Raw genomic sequence first — 26,224 nt, forward strand, 5'->3', positions numbered from 1 at the left:
TAAGATAATTGTGGAACGTTGATATGATCTATGCAAATGGAAAACTTACAATTTGATTTTTTCAATTAACAAAAAAAAAAAATGTTTTTTTTTTTCAAAGATTAACTGTGGAGATTGGAAGTCTTGCCGATACTTCTCTGCAGAATTTACTTTCCGAATCGATGTTAGCTTCACATTGACTATAATTTTGTACCTCTAGTGATGATTGATATGTCGAGTTATACCCTTTTTTGATTGTAACGCGGGCATTATCAGAAAATTTATGATATTTTTTTTGTTGTCTAATTTACGTTCTTTTATCTACTATAGTTACGGAACTATTTTTTTCTAATATGATATAGCTCTGTTAGGGATTCGTGAATATAGATAGGTACTATTCAAGTTTTACCCCTTGATGAGTTATGAATCACTCTAAATATTCACCACTATTTTTCGTGCTCTGTGATTTGAATGCGATTGTATTGGATTTCACAATAAATATTCAGTAGATTTTTCGTCAATACTGATGAAACTAGAGTTATATTCAGGTAAATTATGTATTCACATAATATAAAAATTAAGTTTAAGGGGTCTTTATCTTTTGTTTGATGAACATTCCGCTAGGAACATTATTCTAGAACTTACACAAAGACAAGTGTTAGATGTAGAGTATCATTTACCACATCATTCAAGGACACAATAATTTAAAAAAAGACATAATTCGATTTTTTTTCATTACTTACCTTTAAAATTAAATTTTTACAAAAAAAAAAGATGAAAAATCACAGAAGGCACAACATTAATTAAAACAAATATGTAAAGTTTTGATTTATAAAATGGCGATTCAAAAGTGTTTTCGAAGCCTACTTATAGAAAGTAAATTTTGATTAAGTACTGAGAATAATTAATGTCGTTCACAAGAGGAGTACACACAGTAACTTATAGGTAAGCTTAATGGGTTTTGAACTATTTAACGTATTTATTGTGTATCGCGAGTACGCTTTACGTGTTTGGTGTACGTAAAGGCGTATTATAAATTTCTTACCTGAATAAATGAATTGAATATCAATTGAATTTTATAGTGAATTATAATTTTTCGTTGTTTTTAATTTCAATACTTGAACCTCAGAAGTTTACTAAAAATAAATTTAACAGTTTTTTCATGACTTAATTCTTGACTTGCACGTTTTTTTAATCGACTTCGTTACCTACGTTGTATTACGGTCGGTGTAAGGAATTAAATTCGTTTATTTCTTTCTTTTGTAAGTAAACACAATTATTATTATTCCATCACTTCCTATCTCACAATAACTGAATTATTTGATTAATAAAATATAATAGTGTTCGCTCGTAAACGAAAAAAAAAACTGACTTCAATTGACATCGACAAGGCGTAGGTAATACAACGTAGGTAGACTAAAAATATCAATTAACTACGAATTATTAAATGTGCTGTAAAAGTACTACTTCAGTTTGAGATTAAAAGAAAAAACATCAAAATCGGTGCATCCAGTAGTAGGTAAGTTATGAGGTAATACACATAATAATATACAATCGATTTGAGACCCTTCTGTTTTGAAATCGGTTAAAATGTACCAGTGCTAAAAATAGTAGACTAGGGATTCATTAATATTTTCATTATCAGTACGTTACCTAAGTTTTTAATGTAGGTACATAATGTTATGATGTAGCAATTTTTAAATTAATTGTTGTATAGGTATGATACCTTGATTTTCTTTTAGTGTTTTGAAATGAATATTTTTTGTTACGGTAAAGTAGCCATCTTATGGCGAAATAATATTCAATTCATTTCAGATCACACCTTGCTGGTTTATACTCGTATTGTGTACTTTTTCAAAAGTTTCAGGCGTACAGTTACAAGTAGCTCCATCTAGTTCAGCTTTGAGCAGTTATATGTAGCCACCATATTGATATGCATTTACAAATAGATTAGGAAATTTTCGTTTTAGAGAATTATTAAACGTTTTCTTAACACTATCTGCACTTATTATATTTAAGTATATTCTTCTTTTTTTAAGAATAGCAATTTATGTTTTGTTCTTTTTAATGTGTATTTTTCATATTTTTATAGTATGTAAAATGGAACGTAACAGAATTCACACCCGATGTCATCATATGTCAGGTTTGGCCTTCATCTTCAATTACTAGGAAATCTCGCAATTTATAAGGGTTTTACAATGTTCGAGTAAAGTGATACAAGCGAAATCGATGCTGTGACAACTGACTGGTTTGCTCGTGTTAAAATGACATCGAGAAGTAAAAATGCAGTTCGTAGTTACGAGACTGAGATCGAAAAAAGTCGGGAGGAGTCAAATTGGAAGAAGGCCGTGGAGCTGGCTCAACAGCTCAAGGCCAGATCACCACAACATGGTAAATAGCACTTGTGTAAAGTTACAAAATATATATCGGTACTAATTACAACACAACGCAATGTACACATTCATTAAGAATTTCAAAATTTATATCTGAAATCGTAATTGTTATCAACTTGGAGTATTTACTTTCTGAAATAGGATTATGCCGTTTAGTTTTTTTATATGTACTATTTTGTTCTGTCTGTTTACTAGTAAATATCTTATCACTCTTATGTGATATAGACATGATGCTTAAGATAATCACAGCAGAAGTATTTGTCTATTCAGAAATGAAATAAAAGTTGTACAGCTAAGAACATTTAATTATTTACAATGAGTTGTCTCTGTGAATCACCTTCAGACCCTGTTGGTAAAAAACGTATTAATTATAAGTTTTAATTGTCAGAACTACAAATAAAAGACAATTTTTTTAATGTGAACAGGGAAATACTATTTGTGTTGTCATATATTATTATTAAAATTACATGATGAATTGTGATTTTAGAAAGCCTATCACATTTTCTCATTGGAGAGGGCAAGTTGGAAGCGTATCTTGATGAGTGGCCACCTATTAAGGAAAACATTGAGAGGGCTCAACGGGAACTCTCCGAAGCTCGGGGATACTTGACACTGGCTACCGATGAGGCCGGCAAGAAGGCTGGTGTAGCACTAGATGCCCACTTGCTGTTAGGAAAGTTAAATTATGCTTGCGGAGCCTATGATGATGCATTGAAACACTATAAACTGGCAGAGCTGAGTACCTTGACAGAGAAGGAGTTACCTGTGTTAGTATAATTTTTCTAGTTTAATAAACTTAGTGTAAACACTTTAATCATGATGCATGTGAAGATCACGGCTAAATAACACTGCTTTCAAGCAGTGTTGTGTTCCTGTTGGTGAGTAAGGTGACCAGAGCTCCTAAGGGGAATTGGGGATAGGGTTGGCAACGCGCTTGCGATGCTTCTGGTGTTGCAGGCGTCTATAAGCTACGGTAATCGCTTACCATCAGATGTATCACACTTGTTTGCCGACCTAGTTATATGAAAAGAAAAGATGAAAAGTGCACTTGTTTTTAAGTTAAACCCCAGGAATACAACTGCGATTACCGTATCAAATTTTATTCGGTAGTTTTTGTGTGATAAGTGTTCAATGATACAAAAATCCAACAATAATGGTTTTTGCTTCTATTGGTCTAATGAAGACTATTCATACATTTTTTTTCTCAAATATCGTTTATGTTCACACATAAACAGTTACAGATGTATTGTAGGTATAATTGTGTTTGCTCGCAAACGAAAAAAACGACTTCAATTACTTCGACAAGTAACACAACATAGGTAGACAAAATATTAGTCACATAAATAGGCATTATTAGAGATAATTAAAAAAGTACTCGTCAGATCTAAATTAAATTTAAATGGAACTATTAGAAATGCTCCAGCTTTCGACTAAGAAAAGAATAATCAAAATCGGTCCATAATTAAAATTGGTCCATAGTCAAAATCGGTCCATAATTAAAATTGGTCCATAATCAAAATCGGTCTATAATTAAAATCGGTCCATAATCAAAATCGGTCCATAATTAAAATCGGTCTATAATTAAAATCGGTCCACCCATAAAAAAAAAAACAAATCCTTCTCCTTTTTATTAAAATACATAAGAGTTGTAATAATCATAATTTTATAATTCTTTTATGAAATTATGATCTCATTTGTACTAAATTTAGTTAAAATATATAATTTATCGTATAATTAAAACATGCATATGGCTTGTTCCCATTTTGCACTAAAATTTCCTGACTGCTGTTTTGATAATACAACAAAACGTACTGATAAAAATACGGTAATAATCTAAGTATATTTTATAATATATTTGTAAGTATTATCATTTTGTTGGCACTCAATTTCTGTCATACCGCTGATAGATCCTTAATCACACTCATCATACCAATCGAGATAAAATCATGAAACGTCGATACTAGCTTTGCCACGCGATTTCACCCGTGCAATTTCCAATTCCGTGGGGATGTCAGTTGGTGAGAAACTTCTATCTCCAGCTATTTACATTCCTAGTTTCATTAAAATCGGTCCAGTAGTTTTTGCGTGAAAGAGTAACAAACGTATATACATAGATCCTCAGAAACTTTTGCTTTTATAATGTTAGTAGAATATATTTTTCATTTGGAGCTAACGACGTGTTCATTGCACTTTAAAAAAAATCATAATTACAAGTCATTTTACAAATGATGTTAGCAAGGGCGATCACTTAGTAGTCCAGAAGCAATTTTACATGAAGCTTTTAAAGAAATGAATGATGCAATGGTATTCACTTGATTATTTTCATAAAGAAATTACTGTCCATTATCTAATATGAAGGACATTTTGCTAAAATCGTGACCATATTGTTTTATTAGAGAGGGGGAGATATAAATTGTCGATTGAATTCAATAATTCTTTTTCAAAGTTAAGAAGAATATTTCTCGGGAGCCTCGGAAAGATATTTTTAAACTAAAATTACTTTACGCACGCTTGACTTAAGGAGTCAGCTGGTTAATGCGTGACGAGAGCGCTATAATAGTGTGATCGGAGGAGGCGAACGGAACTTGAAAAGGGAGATATAATTTAGTTGGAACTGAAGAAGTTTCTCTGTCGTGTTAAAAATTCTGCTTGGCCCTACAGTGACAATAACTGAGAAAAGAATATATATAAATTTTAGAATTTCATTTCATCATTATTACAGCCTATACAGTCCACTGCTGGACATAGGCCTCCACAAGTTTACGTCAAAAATAACGTGAACTCATGTGTTTTGCCCATAGTCACCACGCTGGGCAGGCGGGTTGGTGACCGCAGTACTGGCTTTGTCGCACCGAAGACGCTGCTGCCCGTCTTCGGCCTGTGTATTTCAAAGCCAGCAGTTGGATGGTTATCCCGCCATCGGTCGGCTTCTTAAGTTCCAAGGTGGTTGTGGAACCTTGTTATCCCTTAGTCGCCTCTTACGACACCCACGGGAAGAGAGGGGGTGGCTAAATTCTTTAGTGCCGTAGCCACACAGCACATTCATTTACTTATTTACTTATTCGTTTTTTGACAACAAGGTCAGCAAATAGGCTTATGATTCAACTAGTTGTAGGCGGTTACCAAAGCCTATAGACACCTGCAAAACACCAGAAACATAGCTAGCGAGTTGCTGACCCTACCCTTGAACCTCTTAATGAGCTCTGGACACCTTACTCACCACAGGAACACAACACTGCTTGAGAGCAGTCTTATTCAGCTGTGATCGTCTGTAAGGTCGACGTACCACCCCAGTCGGGCATTGACCACACTTTGAACAGGATATATCCTGCGGTTTCCTCGATAGCTGATGATTTGATTTAACAATTAAATGTTGTTTTATCATTAAATTATGTATGTTAACTCACATCCCTCTTTTGCATATTTCAGACGAAGCCTTCGCATAGTTGCTGAATCGTACGCTATCAAAGGCTTGTGCTTAGAACTGACTGCGGTACCAAGTTCAACGAGTCGATACAAACAAGCAGAGCGAGAGTCTGAAATGGTGAGCTACATATTTTGATTTTAAAAAAATGTATAGTTATCTCTTTTCTTAAGAGAATGTTCTGTTGTATGTAAAAATTAAACTGATTTCAAACAGTGTTGTTTTCCTGTGGTGAGTAAAGTGACTAGAGTTCCTGGGGGGGATTGGGCGTAGGTTCGGCGACGCGCTTGCGATGCTTTTGGTGTATCATGTGTCTAAGCTAAGATAGCACCAGGTGAGCCGTACGCTTGTTTGCCAACCTAGTTAGTTGTATATATATATATATATATATATATTAAACAGGAATACATATGTTTAAAACCATATTATATATTTTTATAAATTATTTTACCCGCCAACCCGCAGTGGAGCAGCGTGATATCCACTATATGGGAAAAGAGGCCTATGCCCAGCCCAGACACAATATTTTTGAAAATGAAGTGCGTCGAGTGTTCCACCAGGTCCGCAGCTTCGAGCTGTCGTCGGAGCTGAGCCTGCTGTACCTGCAGCGCAGCTCGCGCGCGGCGGGCGCCACGCTGGAGGCGGCGCTGCTGCGGGCGCCGCTGCTGCACATCCGCGCCGGCCGGCTGGGCGCCGCCGTCGACAGGTGGGGCGGCTTGATGAGTGTGGATGAGTGCGATGAGTGTGGGTGAGTGTTATAAGTGGAGTTGATATGGTGAGTGAGGATGAGTATGAAGAGTGTGGATGAGTGCGATGAGTGTGGGTGAGTGTTATAGGTGCAGTGGATATGATGAGTGACGATGAGTATGAAGAGTGTGGATGAGTGCGATTAGTGTAGGTGAGTGTTATAAGTGGAGTGGATATGATGAGTGAGGATGAGTATGAAGAGTGTGGATGAGTGCGATGAGTGTAGATGAGTATTATAAGTGGAGTGGATATGATGAGTATGAAGAGTGTGGATGAGTGCGATGAGTGCGATGAGTGTAGGTGAGTGGTATAGGTGGAGTGGATATGGTGAGTGAGGATGAGTATGAAGAGTGTGGATGAGTGCGATGAGTGTAGGTGAGTGTTATAGGTGCAGTGGATATGATGAGTGACGATGAGTATGAAGAGTGTGGATGAGTGCGATGAGTGTAGGTAAGTGGTATAGGTGGAGTGGATATGGTGAGTGAGGATGAGTATGAAGAGTGTGGATGAGTGCGATGAGTGTAGGTGAGTGTTATAGGTGCAGTGGATATGATGAGTGAGGATGAGTATGAAGAGTGTGGATGAGTGCGATGAGTGTGGGTGAGTATTATAGGTGCAGTGGATACGATGAGTGAGAATGAGTATGAAGAGTGTGGATGAGTGTGACGAGTGTAGGTGAGTGTTATAAGTGGAGTGGATATGATGAGTGACGATGAGTATGAAGAGTGTGGATGAGTGCGATGAGTGTGGGTGAGTATTATAGGTGCAGTGGATACGATGAGTGAGAATGAGTATGAAGAGTGTGGATGAGTGCGATGAGTGTAGGTGAGTGTTATAAGTGGAGTGGATATGATGAGTGACGATGAGTATGAAGAGTGTGGATGAGTGCGATGAGTGTAGGTGAGTGTTATAGGTGCAGTGGATATGATGAGTGAGGATGAGTATGAAGAGTGTGGATGAGTGCGATGAGTGTAGGTGAGTACTATAAGTGGAGTTGATATGATGAGTGAGGATGAGTATGAAGAGTGTGGATGAGTGCGATGAGTGTGGGTGAGTAACATATGTGGGGTGGATATGATAGTGTAGACGAGTATTATGAATAGTTTGGATAATATGAAGCGTGTTATTGAATACAATGACTGTAGCAGTCATCGTAATGATGAGTGTAGACAAGTATGATGTGTGTAGACAAATATTATGAGTTTGGAAGAGTACGATAATTGTGTATGAATACAATGAGTGTAGCCGAGTATGATGAGTGTAGACAAATTAGATGAGTACAATGAGTGTGGTGATTACGATAAATGTGTATGGGGTATGATAAGTATAATAAAGTGATTGTAGACTGGTACAATGAGTACAATAGCATATGAGTGTAGATAGATATGACTTACGATTTGTAGGTACCTAACGACAAAAAACATTACAATGTTGCTTTTTGCAATTTTGTCTAGTGTGAACTATCGTCAACTAATCATTCATTGTCATATAAACTCTCAGGTACCGTGAGATGCTGACGGCAGTGGAGTCAGTATCGACGCAAGCTCTACGGCTAACGGTAGCGCGACAACTGGCCGAAGTGCTCATGAGGGGAGTCACGGGACAGGTACTTTACTGTTTTTTTTTTTGACTCGTGGCCACTAAAGTCTTGTTATACTTAGTAGATTAGCCTTAATCTGATAGAAAATATTTTTTTAAAAAGTTTTGTATACACGTAAAGCTGACATAATTCATTTTAATTTTTATGTTTCAGTTGATATAGATTAAAAGTAGATATATAGGAATCTTGAAGATATTAAAAATTATATATTTTATATTATATCTGACTTACCTATCATTTCCCGTCTTTGTATCCGTTCAGCTATATTCTTTACATTGTAGTACCATGCTTCAATATCTTAACTAACGTTTCGTATATTTTCTTTCTAAAGGTATACAAACCGCCACAGAAGGTGGTAGCACCACCTCAGTTACAAGGGACGCTAACGAGGAGAAGAGAAGAATACGTGTCGGAGGGACCTTGGAAACCGAAGAAGTATGCTTCAATTAATCAGGTAATGTAACATTTGTAGGCTCTAAGTATTTTGTATTGCGCTGTTCGTTTATACATATCTAGGTTGAGGCATTTAAGTTGCTCTTTTTCCACGTAATCAATAAAAAAATTGAACAGTTGACTAGCCCGCTGGTGCAGTTTGTAGTGACCCTGCTTTCTGCTCCGAGGGTTGTGGGTTCGATTCCCACCCCGAGTCTGGGTGTAATATAAATATTTATTTATATATTTATATATGTATTATTTATAAGTATGTTTATCCAAAAAAAATGTAGCTATATACCAGTCGGCTGTTACCTATAACACAAGCATTAAGTTGCTTACTTTAGGAACAGACGACCGTGTTTGTTATTGTGTAATAAAAAAAAAAAAAAAAAAAAAAAAAAACAGTTCAAGAAAGTACTTTTGAAGCGTTGTTTTATGATTCATTTTTTTTATTCATTAATTATACAGGATGTCCCAGTACTCAACGTCAAACCGAAACGGGGTGACAGGATTGATTGTAACCATCATGAGAAAAATCAGAAAAAAAATCTATCCCATGCAGTTTGAAAATTATGGGCATTTAAGAAAAACCTAGAAATTTGGTCAAACTGTAACCATTTTTCGGTTATTGTGGTCAATTTTTATTAATTATGTTCATTTAAACTTTGGAACCGTAACCTTAAATAACATTTCTAGGACCACAGTCAAAAAAAAGACACAATTGCCCCAAGTTTTCTAGAATTAAGACTATTTGTAAACTATGAATTTTAAGTTTTCTTCGAAAGACTCTCCTTTAAAAAAATGTACTAAAGTGCTTTAGCAAGTGCCATTAAAAGTTTGCGCATTTAATCAGGATTGTAAAATGGTACAATACTTCTTAGTTTCATACTAAAAAAACTGAGTAAAAAAATAAAAACCTCAAGTAACCCAAGTTTTGCTAACCCATTTTACTCAAATGTTCAAATGTTTTTTATTCGCACAAGCTCTTGGTAGATTCTTAATTTTACGACAAAATGATGAGAAAAATTGTTAGTGGTCATGTTTGCCATGAGCGAGCGAAATAGATAGTGACGCCATTTTTATCCTGCATGACATACACTGCCATTGAAGACACATCTCGTTTGTGGTCATAAGAATTCTACTATAATTTCAAATCCAAATTTTGTCACTAAAAAAAACTGGTGTTGCTAAGAAGATTATTATTATTTATTTATTTCCAAACTATAATTGGGATGTTCGCAAAGCAACTACAAAAGATTTGATTTTTCTGACATTTAAAATCAAGTTGTTTGTCTTAGACCAGTCAGTTCGCGTCATTACAATTTATTTTTCAACTAACTTTTAAAATAAGCGATGCGTTATATAATAAAATGTTACCAAAATCTTTAACATATATTGGGGTTTATCGCGCAAATCCAGAAGACTTGGTTCCGTTTACTGATGCACATTCATCATCATCAGCAATTCAACCTAGTGTATCCACTGTTGGACATAGACATACCCAAGTTTGCGCTAATCCTATCCCGTTTAGATAGTGGATATATATCGAATAGTACTGAGTGGTCGGTGTCGCCGTGTGCACCACCGCTTGTCAGAGCTGGCCCAGCTAACGGCGCACGTTTATCCCGTTTAGATAGTGGATATATATTGAATAGTATTTAATGGTCGGTGTCGCCGCGTGCACACCGGCCGCCAGAGCAGGCCAGCTAACGAGCTAACGGCGCACGTTGCAGTTCGTGCCGCGCAGCCAGCACGAGGAGGTGCTGCTGCTGCTGCTGCTGGGCGAGGCGCTGGCCGTGCGCGACGCCGTGCTGTCGCAGAGCGGCGAGTTCGCGGCCGCGCGCGACCACTCGCTGCGCAACGCCGTGGCCGGCGCCGACCTGCTGGCGCTGGCCGCCGGCCGCTGGGGGCAGCTGGCGCTGGTGCTGGAGGTGAGTCGCAAGCGGGCCGCTGGGAGGCGGGTACTGGCAAGTGCGTTGTCGACTGTCTTCCGAGCAGCTGGCGCTGGTGCTGGAGCTGAGTCGCCAGCGGGCCGGCGGGAGGCACTCTAGAACTCTACCCACCTTACTAATTTCAACTCAGTTGTTATCTGTGCTGTTGGTTTCTTTTTTTTTATATCACTAGGTCAGCAAACAAGCGTACGGCTCACCTGATGGTGAGAGATTACTACTACCAGGTAGTTTATAGACGCCTGCAACACCAAAAGCATCGCAAACGCTTTGCCGGCCCTATCCCCCCCAGGAGCTCTAGTCACCTTACTCACCAACAAGAACACAATACTGTTTGAAAACAGTATTATGTAACTGTGATCTTCTGTAAGATCGAGGTACTAAAAAAAAAATTGGTTTGTAAGATACAACTTATTAAAATGAAATAAAAGATACATTTGTTCTCCATACTCACTATCCTCGAGTTCATAGTATATAAGCATAATGATTAAGAGCCTTAATCCAGTGTGAATGAGGAAGGATGAAAGAAAGATATAGTATGCTGAATGAAAGTGCGAGAAGCATTAATGCGAGAACTGGTATGAATGAGTTTCGAGAATACAGACTCGCATAACGTGCGGGGGCATAGAATTAAAAAAAAAAAAAAAAGATCGAGGTACTACCCCGGTCGGGCTGCTCCATATTTTGAGCCGGAAATTCCTGCTGTGCCCTACCTCAGTTAAAAAAAGAGTAGTATTATTTGGCTGATATTCCGTCAGCTTGAGATAGTTCCCCAGTCTGGTCCAAGTCTCGCACCAGACATTGCCCGGTGCGACCTACCCAGTCGCCATACGTAGTCCAGCTACACGCAGTGACCTGCTAACGAAGCCCTTGCCGCAGTCGCTGGAGCGCGCCATGAAGTTCTCGTTCGGCGTGGCGCACATCTGGCGCCAGCGCGCGCTCGCCACCGCGGCCGCCGCGCGCGCCGCGCCGCCGCCCGCCGCGCCGCCCGCCCCGCCGCCGCTGCCCGGTAACCGCCCTACACTACTACGCCTTCTGCTTTTATACATTTCAATTAAATATATGTGGCTACGGTAGTAAAGAATATAGCCACCCCCTCTCTTCCCGTGGGTGTCGTAAGAGGCGACTCAGGGATAACACAGTTCCGCTACGACCTTGGAACTTAAAAAGCCGATCGGTGGCGGGATAACCATCCAACTGCTGGCCTTGAAATACACAGACCAATGACGGGCAGCAGCGTACAAAGCCAGTACTGCGGTCACCAACCCGCCTGCCCAGCGTGGTGGCTATGGGCAAAACACATGAGTTCACGTTATTTTTGGCGTCAACTTGTGGAGGCCTATGTCCAGCAGTGGACTGTATAGGCTGTAATGATGATGACAGCTGACGCCGCTGTTCTCTGCTTTTCTCCTGAAGTTAACGCACCGAGAAAAAAGCTTCACATCTGCCTCGTTTAAGTCAGAAGCCAAACTGGGTTTCAGGCAGGATCATTTCCAAAAGGTCCCTTAGGTGGTTCAATAAAACTCTAGCAAAGACCTTTCGAGGAGCTGGTAATAGTGAAATACTGCGATATGAGTTACAGTAGGATCGGTCACCCCCGTTCAGAGGGCACTAATATGAGACAATTTGAAATCGTCTGGGACTCGCTCCTCCTCGCACATTCGAACAAACAGTTTCCACACCGACGTGTGCAAATGCTTACCGCCGTATTTCAATAGCTCGAAATGATCGAAAACGGTCTCAAAAAAACACGTAAACGAATTTAAAAAACCTCCCCTTTTTTGGGAATCGTTTAAATATACACACACGGAGAAAAAGCCCTAAGCCTTGACGACGCAGTGGCGCAGCGGTCACAGCACTGGCCGTTGCGCCGGCGGTCGCGGGTTCGACCCCCGCTCGCAGTAGACGTTAGTGTCCGCGTGTGCTCACCGACCGGCCGCAGGCAGCTCGGCGTGGTCGCTGAGCGTGCGCGCGCAGGGCGTGTCGCGCCGCGCCGCGCCGCTGCTGCCGCACGACGCCGCGCTGCGCCTCGTGGCCGCCGCTACCGCCTACCGCGCCGGATGGGTGAGTCCGCCCGCACCGCCCTCACTACCCACACTAACCACACTACCCGCACTAACCACACTACCCGCACTAACCACACTACCCGCACTAACCACACTACCCGCACTCACACTACCTGCACCACCCTCACTATCCGCACTAAACACACTACCCGCACTAACCACACTACCCGCACTGACCACACTACCCGCACTGACCACACTACCCGCACTAACCACACTACCCGCAATAACCACATTACCCGCACTGATCACACTACCTGCACCATCCTCACTACTCGCACTAATCACACTACCCGCATCACCCTCACTACCCGCACTAACCACACTACCCGCACTAACCACACTACCCGCACTCCCTACACTCACCACCTTACATCTTTTGAAAATAGCAAACGTTTTCACATAACACATCCTTCTTTTATTATCCACAATTTTAGATTACTCCTAACTATAACAAACTTAAACCTGAAATGAGACGGTCCAAAAATGTATGAAGCTCTGTCTTTATCCTCATTTTATTGTACAGTAATATTTTATATTCTGAGGATGGAAACACTAGATAGGCATCGCTTGATAATGGCCGCTTGCAGTTTGCACGTCATTTTTGACGTTTTATGTCAAGACGTGTCATCAAATTAGTTTTGCAATCAGCAAAGAGTAAATTAGAAAAATGTCAGTTAAATGTCCTTTAAAATAGTGAATTAAAATACAATAATTAGAACAGTACTGAATTTAAAAAAATTAATATTAATTAATAAGCCGACGTTTGATGCCGTGTTGGCGCAACGGTCACAGCCATCGATTGTACCTATTGCGCTGGCCGTTGCGGGTTCGATCCCCGCACATGAAAAACATTTGTATTGGTCATGCAGATGTTTGCCGTGGTCTGGGTGTCTGTGCAGTCCTTGTGGGTCTCCCCACCATGCCTCGGAGAGCACGTTAAGCTGTCGGTCCCGGTTATTATCATGTACACCTGATAGCGATCGTTACTCGTAGTAGGGAATATATCCGCCAACCCGCATTGGAGCAGCGTGGTGGATTAAGCTCTGATCCTTCTACACGGGGAAAGAGGCCTATACCCAGTAGTGGGATATTACAGGCTGAAACGTGAAGCAAATTAATAAGCGCTGCACAAATACGTAAATCTTGGATGAGATGGGTGGCGGCTGTGTTGAAATAATCCTGTTTAAACAACTTGAAATCTCTTTTAAAGCGACCGCATTTTACCACCTCCACTACCCATCTGCATAAAGTCACACATCTGGACTTGTTTAGCTTTGATCGTTGGCAATTTAGTCTCTCCGATTTCCATGCTTTCTGGTTTATGTATGACATTATCAAGTCCTTCTAAAAATGGTATGGCATCTCTGAAGCCACGGTCCAGAATAAAAATGTCATTTTGTGTAAAAAATGTTCTTAATTCTCCATTTTTATTATCAAATAGACTATTCATAATGTTGGCATCTGACTGAATTGCTGGATATGGACCATAAACATCTAGAATATATCCACCAGTGGCTACAAGTAGAAATGGCTTTATTAGGACGATAGTTACGGTATTTGTGCAAACTATACGTTTTTTTTTTTTGAAATGAATAATTCGAGGGTTTCTGAAGATAAATATAGGTTCCGTCACATATGACAATTGGTTTCCTCTCCTCCCTATTTCCAAATAAGCTTCAGGAATAATCAAGTTACGGCGTATTATATCTTCTCTCGACACATGATTTAGTCCTAAATGTCTAGGCACAAACAATCTTGTTAATGCCTCTCTTGCGGCTTGCAGCAATCTTATAAAGGTGGATTTACTCATACGTAATAGAGACGAAATTCTTTCATTCGAGTCTCCAGTCCGAGCTTTAATAACATAAGCCTCAATGCTGTTTTTGATGATTTACAAGTTATTGCGATCCAATCCATTGACCTATCAGATCAATTTTTTTCAAATAATTAGGTTTTTTAAGTCCAGTCCAGTATTTCAATACACTATCTTCCATTTCATGTATTCTCTCAAAATCCAAATTGTACTGTGCCTTGACTTATACTAAGACGTAACATTGCCTTCATTTCAGCTTTTGAAAAGCTAGCTGAGCTATAAAGTCCCAATTATAAACTGTTTTGTGTTCAGCACATATCCTGCTAATCTCTGTTAGAACTATTTTTTGTGAATTCAGTATTCTCTTTCTGTTATGGTGAGGCACAACCAGTCTTTCTGTATCACTACAACCAGGTACGAAACAGTGGTCACCAGTGTTTGGTGTGTGCTTAAATTCATTATCTAGGTTCTTTGCATGATTATTATGCTACAATACAGGCTGCTCTGGATTCTGTTGCTGTGTCTGTGTCCAGCAATCTAAACACAGGTTCTCCCATGTAAAATATAGCATTTTTTAAATTATTTGTACAACATATTTACGGTAAAATACTCAAAAATTTTATTTTTAATAGAATCTCACTATTTTTCTTCGCTTTTTTCTATATGTACTATGGAGTCACCCAAAAATTTACCATCTTATTTTTTAATGTAATGATCAAGTTACAGTAGTTGAATTAGCTATGTCGGTCAATTTAGTAATGACTAAACCCAGCATCTAAATCTTAGTTTGAATATTTTGCACGCTATAAACTCGCTAGCAGACGGTCTTCCAAGGCAATATAAAGAGTCCTATCGGCTATTTACCCTATTTTTATTTTACTCTGCCTATGATGACACCCGGATAAAAAAAGGCTAACCTATCGAGAAACGCATATCTTAATTATTAGAGAGGATACAATTGAGAAGAATCCGTACGTATTTGTGTAACACATAAAACTATTCTAAACAAGGCACTAAACAAACGGTTCAGCTTTATAATATAATTGTGATAAAATATAGAGACCATTCTCTTGAAAGAGAAAATTTTGCCCAGTTTTGAGATATTAAATACAGTTAAGACACGTTTAAACATGTCCCACATTGCGTAGATAGAGGACGGCATAGAGGCAGCGGAGGAGGCGCTAGCGATAGAAGAAAAACAGAATGGTCCTCTGCTCGCCCGCTGCTACTTATACTGCGGGATAGGCAGGCAGATGAAAGCGCAGGTGAGCTAGTAACTATCACAAAAGTATTCGAATTATAAAAATAAATATTGTATTAGCCATTAAGGTTAAATTAAAAAGTTGACAAAAAGTACCTCCCTGTGGAACACCATTAAGTAAAAAAATAAAAAATAACCTAGTAAATACTATATATAAAATACTTAACTATTGTTATAACCTGAGATATATGAAAGCAAAATATTTTATCCACGCCCTTTTGCATGTAACATATATAATATATATAAATTTGCTCATTATCGTGCTTGACACTGTCAAAAGCGTTAGTAAAGTTTTTAAATATTTTTTTTTCTGAAGCCTTATTTTCTTGTAAAAGTTATGTTTATTTTTTAGAAAACAAATTCTCGTATCGAGAAGGAAGCGGATAACGATACTAGTTTAAAGATGCTACTTAAAGCTGTAGAATTAGACGACAACGACCATTTAGCGTTTTATCACCTCGCGCTGCAGTACATACACTTGGGCATGCTCAACGAGGCAATGGTAAGTACAAGCTGTACTATTAATAGTATCCACAACTTTGACAGCGTGGATTTGGTGTAATTTGCTAAAAAAAAAAAAAATTAAAGAAAAAAAAAAAATAAAAAAAAAAAAAAAAAAAATGGTACTTTTAGTAAATGTAGTGTGGTTTAGTTATCGCAACGGATCTTCAATATTTTAGGAATACAAGGTTTGAATGAGTAATAAATACCTACTTTTACATTTTATTTATTTTAATTCTTGTCCTAGACAAAACTATTTTCTTTTTGTGAATTTTGCACGAAAAGACCCGATTCTGTCGTCGAGTGCTCAATACCTACATATAACTGAGAATAATGAAACCATATATCAATGTGCGCAGTCGACTCTGTGTGACACGTGTGGGCCGTGTGCAGGACGCGACGCGCACGTGCCTGTCGGTGCGCAGCGAGTGCAGCGGCGGGCTGCGGCTGGCGACCGCGCTGTGGGGCGTCGCGGGCGCGGGCGCGAGGGGGCGCCGCGCGCTGGCCGCCGCGCGCCTGGCGCACCACCACTACCCCGCCGCCGACTGGCCGCTGGCCGCGCTGGCGGCGCTGCAGCTGGAGTGGGAGAGCGGCGAGGTGAGGGCGGCACACGTCACACGTCACACGTCACACGTCACACACTAGCCGTGCGCGCCTGGCGCACCACCACTACCCCGCCGCCGACTGGCCGCTGGCCGCGCTGGCGGCGCTGCAGCTGGAGTGGGAGAGCGGCGAGGTGAGGGCGGCACACGTCACACGTCACACGTCACACACTAGCCGTGCGCGCCTGGCGCACCACCACTACCCCGCCGCCGACTGGCCGCTGGCCGCGCTGGCGGCGCTGCAGCTGGAGTGGGAGAGCGGCGAGGTGAGGGCGGCACACGTCACACGTCACACGTCACACGTCACACACTAGCCGTGCGCGCCTGGCGCACCACCACTACCCCGCCGCCGACTGGCCGCTGGCCGCGCTGGCGGCGCTGCAGCTGGAGTGGGAGAGCGGCGAGGTGAGGGCGGCACACGTCACACGTCACACGTCACACGTCACACACTAGCCGTGCGCGCCTGGCGCACCACCACTACCCCGCCGCCGACTGGCCGCTGGCCGCGCTGGCGGCGCTGCAGCTGGAGTGGGAGAGCGGCGAGGTGAGGGCGGCACACGTCACACGTCACACACTAGCCGTGCGCGCCTGGCGCACCACCACTACCCCGCCGCCGACTGGCCGCTGGCCGCGCTGGCGGCGCTGCAGCTGGAGTGGGAGAGCGGCGAGGTGAGGGCGGCACACGTCACACGTCACACGTCACACGTCACACACTAGCCGTGCGCGCCTGGCGCACCACCACTACCCCGCCGCCGACTGGCCGCTGGCCGCGCTGGCGGCGCTGCAGCTGGAGTGGGAGAGCGGCGAGGTGAGGGCGGCACACGTCACACGTCACACACTAGCCGTGCGCGCCTGGCGCACCACCACTACCCCGCCGCCGACTGGCCGCTGGCCGCGCTGGCGGCGCTGCAGCTGGAGTGGGAGAGCGGCGAGGTGAGGGCGGCACACGTCACACGTCACACGTCACACGTCACACACTAGCCGTGCGCGCCTGGCGCACCACCACTACCCCGCCGCCGACTGGCCGCTGGCCGCGCTGGCGGCGCTGCAGCTGGAGTGGGAGAGCGGCGAGGTGAGGGCGGCACACGTCACACGTCACACGTCACACGTCACACACTAGCCGTGCGCGCCTGGCGCACCACCACTACCCCGCCGCCGACTGGCCGCTGGCCGCGCTGGCGGCGCTGCAGCTGGAGTGGGAGAGCGGCGAGGTGAGGGCGGCACACGTCACACGTCACACGTCACACACTAGCCGTGCGCGCCTGGCGCACCACCACTACCCCGCCGCCGACTGGCCGCTGGCCGCGCTGGCGGCGCTGCAGCTGGAGTGGGAGAGCGGCGAGGTGAGGGCGGCACACGTCACACGTCACACGTCACACACTAGCCGTGCGCGCCTGGCGCACCACCACTACCCCGCCGCCGACTGGCCGCTGGCCGCGCTGGCGGCGCTGCAGCTGGAGTGGGAGAGCGGCGAGGTGAGGGCGGCACACGTCACACGTCACACGTCACACGTCACACACTAGCCGTGCGCGCCTGGCGCACCACCACTACCCCGCCGCCGACTGGCCGCTGGCCGCGCTGGCGGCGCTGCAGCTGGAGTGGGAGAGCGGCGAGGTGAGGGCGGCACACGTCACACGTCACACGTCACACGTCACACACTAGCCGTGCGCGCCTGGCGCACCACCACTACCCCGCCGCCGACTGGCCGCTGGCCGCGCTGGCGGCGCTGCAGCTGGAGTGGGAGAGCGGCGAGGTGAGGGCGGCACACGTCACACGTCACACGTCACACGTCACACACTAGCCGTGCGCGCCTGGCGCACCACCACTACCCCGCCGTCGACTGGCCGCTGGCCGCGCTGGCGGCGCTGCAGCTGGAGTGGGAGAGCGGCGAGGTGAGGGCGGCACACGTCACACGTCACACGTCACACACTAGCCGTGCGCGCCTGGCGCACCACCACTACCCCGCCGCCGACTGGCCGCTGGCCGCGCTGGCGGCGCTGCAGCTGGAGTGGGAGAGCGGCGAGGTGAGGGCGGCACACGTCACACGTCACACACTAGCCGTGCGCGCCTGGCGCACCACCACTACCCCGCCGCCGACTGGCCGCTGGCCGCGCTGGCGGCGCTGCAGCTGGAGTGGGAGAGCGGCGAGGTGAGGGCGGCACACGTCACACGTCACACGTCACACACTAGCCGTGCGCGCCTGGCGCACCACCACTACCCCGCCGCCGACTGGCCGCTGGCCGCGCTGGCGGCGCTGCAGCTGGAGTGGGAGAGCGGCGAGGTGAGGGCGGCACACGTCACACGTCACACGTCACACGTCACACGTCACACACTAGCCGTGCGCGCCTGGCGCACCACCACTACCCCGCCGCCGACTGGCCGCTGGCCGCGCTGGCGGCGCTGCAGCTGGAGTGGGAGAGCGGCGAGGTGAGGGCGGCACACGTCACACGTCACACGTCACACGTCACACACTAGCCGTGCGCGCCTGGCGCACCACCACTACCCCGCCGCCGACTGGCCGCTGGCCGCGCTGGCGGCGCTGCAGCTGGAGTGGGAGAGCGGCGAGGTGAGGGCGGCACACGTCACACGTCACACGTCACACGTCACACACTAGCCGTGCGCGCCTGGCGCACCACCACTACCCCGCCGCCGACTGGCCGCTGGCCGCGCTGGCGGCGCTGCAGCTGGAGTGGGAGAGCGGCGAGGTGAGGGCGGCACACGTCACACGTCACACGTCACACGTCACACACTAGCCGTGCGCGCCTGGCGCACCACCACTACCCCGCCGCCGACTGGCCGCTGGCCGCGCTGGCGGCGCTGCAGCTGGAGTGGGAGAGCGGCGAGGTGAGGGCGGCACACGTCACACGTCACACACTAGCCGTGCGCGCCTGGCGCACCACCACTACCCCGCCGCCGACTGGCCGCTGGCCGCGCTGGCGGCGCTGCAGCTGGAGTGGGAGAGCGGCGAGGTGAGGGCGGCACACGTCACACGTCACACGTCACACGTCACACACTAGCCGTGCGCGCCTGGCGCACCACCACTACCCCGCCGCCGACTGGCCGCTGGCCGCGCTGGCGGCGCTGCAGCTGGAGTGGGAGAGCGGCGAGGTGAGGGCGGCACACGTCACACGTCACACACTAGCCGTGCGCGCCTGGCGCACCACCACTACCCCGCCGCCGACTGGCCGCTGGCCGCGCTGGCGGCGCTGCAGCTGGAGTGGGAGAGCGGCGAGGTGAGGGCGGCACACGTCACACGTCACACGTCACACGTCACACACTAGCCGTGCGCGCCTGGCGCACCACCACTACCCCGCCGCCGACTGGCCGCTGGCCGCGCTGGCGGCGCTGCAGCTGGAGTGGGAGAGCGGCGAGGTGAGGGCGGCACACGTCACACGTCACACGTCACACGTCACACACTAGCCGTGCGCGCCTGGCGCACCACCACTACCCCGCCGCCGACTGGCCGCTGGCCGCGCTGGCGGCGCTGCAGCTGGAGTGGGAGAGCGGCGAGGTGAGGGCGGCACACGTCACACGTCACACGTCACACACTAGCCGTGCGCGCCTGGCGCACCACCACTACCCCGCCGCCGACTGGCCGCTGGCCGCGCTGGCGGCGCTGCAGCTGGAGTGGGAGAGCGGCGAGGTGAGGGCGGCACACGTCACACGTCACACGTCACACACTAGCCGTGCGCGCCTGGCGCACCACCACTACCCCGCCGCCGACTGGCCGCTGGCCGCGCTGGCGGCGCTGCAGCTGGAGTGGGAGAGCGGCGAGGTGAGGGCGGCACACGTCACACGTCACACGTCACACGTCACACACTAGCCGTGCGCGCCTGGCGCACCACCACTACCCCGCCGCCGACTGGCCGCTGGCCGCGCTGGCGGCGCTGCAGCTGGAGTGGGAGAGCGGCGAGGTGAGGGCGGCACACGTCACACGTCACACGTCACACGTCACACACTAGCCGTGCGCGCCTGGCGCACCACCACTACCCCGCCGCCGACTGGCCGCTGGCCGCGCTGGCGGCGCTGCAGCTGGAGTGGGAGAGCGGCGAGGTGAGGGCGGCACACGTCACACGTCACACGTCACACACTAGCCGTGCGCGCCTGGCGCACCACCACTACCCCGCCGCCGACTGGCCGCTGGCCGCGCTGGCGGCGCTGCAGCTGGAGTGGGAGAGCGGCGAGGTGAGGGCGGCACACGTCACACGTCACACGTCACACGTCACACACTAGCCGTGCGCGCCTGGCGCACCACCACTACCCCGCCGTCGACTGGCCGCTGGCCGCGCTGGCGGCGCTGCAGCTGGAGTGGGAGAGCGGCGAGGTGAGGGCGGCACACGTCACACGTCACACGTCACACACTAGCCGTGCGCGCCTGGCGCACCCCCACTACCCCGCCGCCGACTGGCCGCTGGCCGCGCTGGCGGCGCTGCAGCTGGAGTGGGAGAGCGGCGAGGTGAGGGCGGCACACGTCACACGTCACACACTAGCCGTGCGCGCCTGGCGCACCACCACTACCCCGCCGCCGACTGGCCGCTGGCCGCGCTGGCGGCGCTGCAGCTGGAGTGGGAGAGCGGCGAGGTGAGGGCGGCACACGTCACACGTCACACGTCACACACTAGCCGTGCGCGCCTGGCGCACCACCACTACCCCGCCGCCGACTGGCCGCTGGCCGCGCTGGCGGCGCTGCAGCTGGAGTGGGAGAGCGGCGAGGTGAGGGCGGCACACGTCACACGTCACACGTCACACGTCACACGTCACACACTAGCCGTGCGCGCCTGGCGCACCACCACTACCCCGCCGCCGACTGGCCGCTGGCCGCGCTGGCGGCGCTGCAGCTGGAGTGGGAGAGCGGCGAGGTGAGGGCGGCACACGTCACACGTCACACGTCACACGTCACACACTAGCCGTGCGCGCCTGGCGCACCACCACTACCCCGCCGCCGACTGGCCGCTGGCCGCGCTGGCGGCGCTGCAGCTGGAGTGGGAGAGCGGCGAGGTGAGGGCGGCACACGTCACACGTCACACGTCACACGTCACACACTAGCCGTGCGCGCCTGGCGCACCACCACTACCCCGCCGCCGACTGGCCGCTGGCCGCGCTGGCGGCGCTGCAGCTGGAGTGGGAGAGCGGCGAGGTGAGGGCGGCACACGTCACACGTCACACGTCACACGTCACACACTAGCCGTGCGCGCCTGGCGCACCACCACTACCCCGCCGCCGACTGGCCGCTGGCCGCGCTGGCGGCGCTGCAGCTGGAGTGGGAGAGCGGCGAGGTGAGGGCGGCACACGTCACACGTCACACGTCACACGTCACACACTAGCCGTGCGCGCCTGGCGCACCACCACTACCCCGCCGCCGACTGGCCGCTGGCCGCGCTGGCGGCGCTGCAGCTGGAGTGGGAGAGCGGCGAGGTGAGGGCGGCACACGTCACACGTCACACGTCACACGTCACACACTAGCCGTGCGCGCCTGGCGCACCACCACTACCCCGCCGCCGACTGGCCGCTGGCCGCGCTGGCGGCGCTGCAGCTGGAGTGGGAGAGCGGCGAGGTGAGGGCGGCACACGTCACACGTCACACGTCACACGTCACACGTCACACGTCACACACTAGCCGTGCGCGCCTGGCGCACCACCACTACCCCGCCGCCGACTGGCCGCTGGCCGCGCTGGCGGCGCTGCAGCTGGAGTGGGAGAGCGGCGAGGTGAGGGCGGCACACGTCACACGTCACACGTCACACACTAGCCGTGCGCGCCTGGCGCACCACCACTACCCCGCCGCCGACTGGCCGCTGGCCGCGCTGGCGGCGCTGCAGCTGGAGTGGGAGAGCGGCGAGGTGAGGGCGGCACACGTCACACGTCACACGTCACACGTCACACACTAGCCGTGCGCGCCTGGCGCACCACCACTACCCCGCCGCCGACTGGCCGCTGGCCGCGCTGGCGGCGCTGCAGCTGGAGTGGGAGAGCGGCGAGGTGAGGGCGGCACACGTCACACGTCACACGTCACACGTCACACACTAGCCGTGCGCGCCTGGCGCACCACCACTACCCCGCCGCCGACTGGCCGCTGGCCGCGCTGGCGGCGCTGCAGCTGGAGTGGGAGAGCGGCGAGGTGAGGGCGGCACACGTCACACGTCACACGTCACACGTCACACACTAGCCGTGCGCGCCTGGCGCACCACCACTACCCCGCCGCCGACTGGCCGCTGGCCGCGCTGGCGGCGCTGCAGCTGGAGTGGGAGAGCGGCGAGGTGAGGGCGGCACACGTCACACGTCACACACTACCCCGCCGCCTTTTTGAGTTCTATGTCTAAGAATATCAAGCAACAGACAAAAATTTGTTTGCGATTTTTTTAATTAATGTCTGTTACCTTAAAATAAATAAATAAAACGGACACAAGTAACCGAATAAGATACGAGAATGTCCCTTCAGGCAGCCCTCGCGACGGGTAAGGAACTACTAAAGCTGGTGAACAACACTGAGAGCGAAGCCGACGCGGAACATATGAACGGCTACGCGGACCTCGACGCGTTGTCTGACTCTCAACACGATGATACGCAGAGCAACCGGGACGCTGGTGAGATATTTTATTAGAAGAGCTTAATTAATTCTAGATGATACAGAATCAGGTAGATTTTAGTCAGTAGATCAGGTTGTATAGCTACCATTAGCTTGATTTCCAACCTAGTTGTATATCTACAACTAGGTTGGAAATCAAGCGTACGGCTCACATGATGGTAAGCGGTTACTGTAGCATATAGACGATTTCACCACCATTAAACACCAGTAGCATCGCAAGTGTATTGCTGACACTACCCCCGACCCTCCCTTTGAGTTTTGGTCACCTTGCTCACCACAGGAATACATTATTACTTAAGAGTAGTGTTATCTAGCTGTGATCTTAGATGGGATATATTTCTAAGAAAATGTGATTCACTGGATGTATAATGAAGTCAGATAAATATATTTTTTTATTTTATTGCATAATCGTATTTCCACGCAAAAAAAAAACAGAGTTTAATTTACATCATCAACGAATATAACGTAGGTAGTCGAAGAAATAATTAAATTCGCATTATTAGGGATAAATCAAAAAATTCTCGTGTCAGATCTAATAAAAACAAGCATCAGAGTGCCTAATGCGAGTTTTATTCACAGAAACATGAGAGAAACGCGTTTATACGTGAAGATTATTTTGCATGGGAATTAAAACACTGCAGCCTAGACGCTAAAGAATAGTATACGATACAATCGATACAGAGTCATCTAACGGCAAACGCGAGATTTAGGTTGAAATGCCGAATTTCCCATACAAAATGAAGTTATACGACCGTTATTGCGAGACGGATTAAACAAAACTCGCACTAGGCACTCAGTTTCCGATTTAAAAACGAAACATCAACTTCTCGTTTTTTGAAGTCGGTTAAAATAGGTTGTTTCATAAGTGAAATCCCCCATAGCGTCGATCCGAGCGGAGTCGGCGGGCGCGTATCGTATGGAGAGGGCGCTGTCGGAGGGGGCGTCGTCACAGTCGGCGGCGCGCGCGCGCGCCCCACACAGCGAGCACCGCGCGCACGCCTGGCTGCTGCTGGCGGAGCTGTGTCTGCGGTGAGCTTACTCTATACACACTACACTATACACACTATACACACTATACACTATACACACTATACACTATACACACTATACACTACACACTATACACTACACACTATACACTATACACACTATACACTATACACACTTATACACTATACACACTTATACACTATACACACTACACTATACACACTATACGCTATACACTATACACACTATACACTACACACTATACACACTACACTATACACACTTATACACTATACACACTATACACTATACACACTATACACTACACACTATACACTATACACTACACACTATACACTATACACTACACACTATACACTATACACACTATACACACTATACACTATACACACTTATACACTATACACACGTATACACTATACACTATACACACTACACTATACACACTATACACTATCCCGGGGCTGAGGTGATACTGCTACCGGGCGCGTCTCCATCAGCGGATAGGAGAATGCTCGCCGCTCACATGAGCGGAGGGTAGGAGTGAAATAAAATAGCTCCCGCGGACAAAACACCCCAAGTTAAGACGTTAAGATACCGTGTCGAGGACTGCATGGCGTCAGGGACGTGACGTCGCAAACGGTTCCCCTGGGGCACCGGGTCCAACCCCAGGCGTATTTAGTGGCCTTACTCCAGCAACCGGGGCTCTGCTGTGAGTGGACGGAAATTTCCCTAGGTACTCGTGGGAACAAAATGATAAGTCTTAATATTAATAAAAACCAATTTGATCAAAGAAGTAACTGTGGCCAGGAGGCCCAACAAGCAAATGCAGAAGCAAGTGCGGACATGAAAAGGACGCAAGCGTGGGACCATCTTGAGAAGCTAATTGGAGAGCTCAGAGAGTTTGTCCAACCTAAAATAAAAGTCCATAAGGAGATAAAAACCAAGGTGGCCAGTATTGGCAGTGCCTTCAAAAGACTAAAAATGTTGGAAGATACCCGACTTGAAGACCAGTCTCAAACTAAATTGACGCCAATAGACTCACGTATATCGCCAACACCTCGTGTGCGGAACATCACCGAGACAACCACAACGATAGACAACGAATTCGAAACTGATGTTGAGTCGATCACTGGAGAAAAACGTGATATTCGCAAAGCTAAACGGAAAGAGCGAACATCACCAGAATCGGGGAGCAAGAACGCGAAGAAAATGAAGGGAACAGGACCTATCCTACTCGCTGAAAATAAAACAAAAACACCCGACACGAAGATATCAGAGTGACAAACAGTCAAATCCAAAAAAGAGAAGAAGCCATCTCAAAGAAAGAAGCCAAAACAATCAGTGGAGAGGCCCAATGCACTGATTGTTCGGCCAAAAGAAAAAGAGAAATATGCGGATATACTCAGTCGGATCAAGAAAGATGTTCCCGATGAGCAAGTCCGCTCAACGGTAGATAAAATCCGCAGAACAGCGACTGGTGATCTGTTGGTCATCCTTACCAAAGAGAGCACAGACAAAGGTCACGGGCTGCAAAAAACCATTGCTAAGCTCCTTGGGAACGAAGCTGAAGTTATAAGTAAGGGACCGCAAAAGGAAATCGAAATACGAGACCTTGACGACACGACGACTAAACAAGATGTCCTCGAAGCCCTACAGAAAGCGGCTGGAGAAGATGACGAACTGACTCTGGATGTCATCAGATCACTGCGCAAGGCCTATGGCGGTACACAGACGGCATCAGTGACACTTGCAGCGTCAATAGCGAGGAAGGTCTTGGGGGAGCACGGCAAAATCAGAATTGGCTGGGTCAACTGCCGAATAAGAATTGTGGAGAGACCAACCAAGTGTTTTA

The 26,224-nt window shown here is 47.9% G+C and overlaps 1 protein-coding gene across 1 annotated transcript in view; it reads left to right on the forward strand.

The window, feature by feature from the left end:
* Window positions 1-2,104: 2,104 nt before the first annotated feature.
* The window catches only part of LOC123658531 (tetratricopeptide repeat protein 7B), a 29,954-nt gene continuing 5,834 nt past the window's right edge, over window positions 2,105-26,224 (forward strand). The window contains exons 1-15 of the mRNA XM_045593925.1: window positions 2,105-2,370; window positions 2,860-3,139; window positions 5,802-5,916; window positions 6,357-6,502; window positions 8,044-8,149; window positions 8,475-8,597; window positions 10,312-10,509; window positions 11,407-11,495; window positions 11,990-12,027; window positions 12,470-12,591; window positions 15,558-15,674; window positions 16,023-16,172; window positions 16,565-16,768; window positions 23,212-23,356; window positions 24,240-24,387. Of these exons, the coding sequence (XP_045449881.1) occupies window positions 2,244-2,370; window positions 2,860-3,139; window positions 5,802-5,916; window positions 6,357-6,502; window positions 8,044-8,149; window positions 8,475-8,597; window positions 10,312-10,509; window positions 11,407-11,495; window positions 11,990-12,027; window positions 12,470-12,591; window positions 15,558-15,674; window positions 16,023-16,172; window positions 16,565-16,768; window positions 23,212-23,356; window positions 24,240-24,387 (2,108 nt within the window). The 5' untranslated portion in view covers window positions 2,105-2,243. The remainder of the gene's footprint in view (window positions 2,371-2,859; window positions 3,140-5,801; window positions 5,917-6,356; window positions 6,503-8,043; window positions 8,150-8,474; window positions 8,598-10,311; window positions 10,510-11,406; window positions 11,496-11,989; window positions 12,028-12,469; window positions 12,592-15,557; window positions 15,675-16,022; window positions 16,173-16,564; window positions 16,769-23,211; window positions 23,357-24,239; window positions 24,388-26,224) is intronic.

This window comes from Melitaea cinxia, chromosome 12, assembly GCF_905220565.1.
Source record: "Melitaea cinxia chromosome 12, ilMelCinx1.1, whole genome shotgun sequence".
Classification (NCBI taxonomy): domain Eukaryota; kingdom Metazoa; phylum Arthropoda; class Insecta; order Lepidoptera; family Nymphalidae; genus Melitaea; species Melitaea cinxia.